The 724-nt window shown below is 53.3% G+C and overlaps 1 protein-coding gene across 1 annotated transcript in view; it reads left to right on the top strand.

Annotated features, from left to right (window-relative positions):
• Positions 1 to 724, top strand: part of SPPL2B (signal peptide peptidase like 2B) — a 37674-nt gene that overhangs the window by 16216 nt on the left and 20734 nt on the right. Inside the window, exon 2 of the mRNA XM_009880610.1 lies at positions 421 to 479. Coding sequence (XP_009878912.1) covers positions 421 to 479 — 59 coding nt within the window. The remainder of the gene's footprint in view (positions 1 to 420; positions 480 to 724) is intronic.

Raw genomic sequence — 724 nt, forward strand, 5'->3', positions numbered from 1 at the left:
AGGCAGGGGCCTGCCGGTGCTGCCAGTTCTAGAGGTGGGTTCACCTGGTAAGAGAAGTTCAGGCATGGTCTCCACTTGCTGGAAAGCCATGTCCTCAGCACCTGCCAGAGTAGACACAGAAACACAGACAGTGCTCCCTCGGAAACACATTGGCATCCAAGCCTCAGGCTGCAAGGAGTGCCACAGCCTTGCAGTACTAGCAAGTGGTAGTGGTAACAACAGCTGTGTGAGGTGTGAGCAAGTGGACGATCTGCTGAGCCTGGTGGCAGCTCAGGGATGAAGTTGAGCACTAAGGAGTATCAGGGAGAGTGAGAAAGAAATAGACTGGTCGACCCGGGCCTTGAGCTCCTTGAAAGAGAGACCGGGCCAGACACTGGTAATAGAAAAAAAACACAGGGATATCATCTTCTTGCCCTGTAGGGCTGAAGGGATGGAAGGGAGTCACCTACCGGAAAACGGTGAATGGAAGCAAGTCTGTGGTAGGCGCCGAAAGCAAGCCCCTTCCTTGTCTGCCTCCCCTCCCCTTGTACTACTACACAACAGGTATGAGGCCCTGGGCATGATACAGCAGCCTAATGACAACAAGGCTGAGAGTCATAATACAACACAGGAGCTTCCAGGACCAGAGAGGCCTACTCACCACATTAAGACCACCTCTACAAGGAAGAAAAGGAGGGCTATAATCATGGGCAACTCAGCTCTGAGGGGGACTGAGGGCCCGATA

Source organism: Charadrius vociferus, unplaced genomic scaffold, assembly GCF_000708025.1.
Source record: "Charadrius vociferus isolate BGI_N301 unplaced genomic scaffold, ASM70802v2 scaffold702, whole genome shotgun sequence".
NCBI classification, from domain to species: domain Eukaryota; kingdom Metazoa; phylum Chordata; class Aves; order Charadriiformes; family Charadriidae; genus Charadrius; species Charadrius vociferus.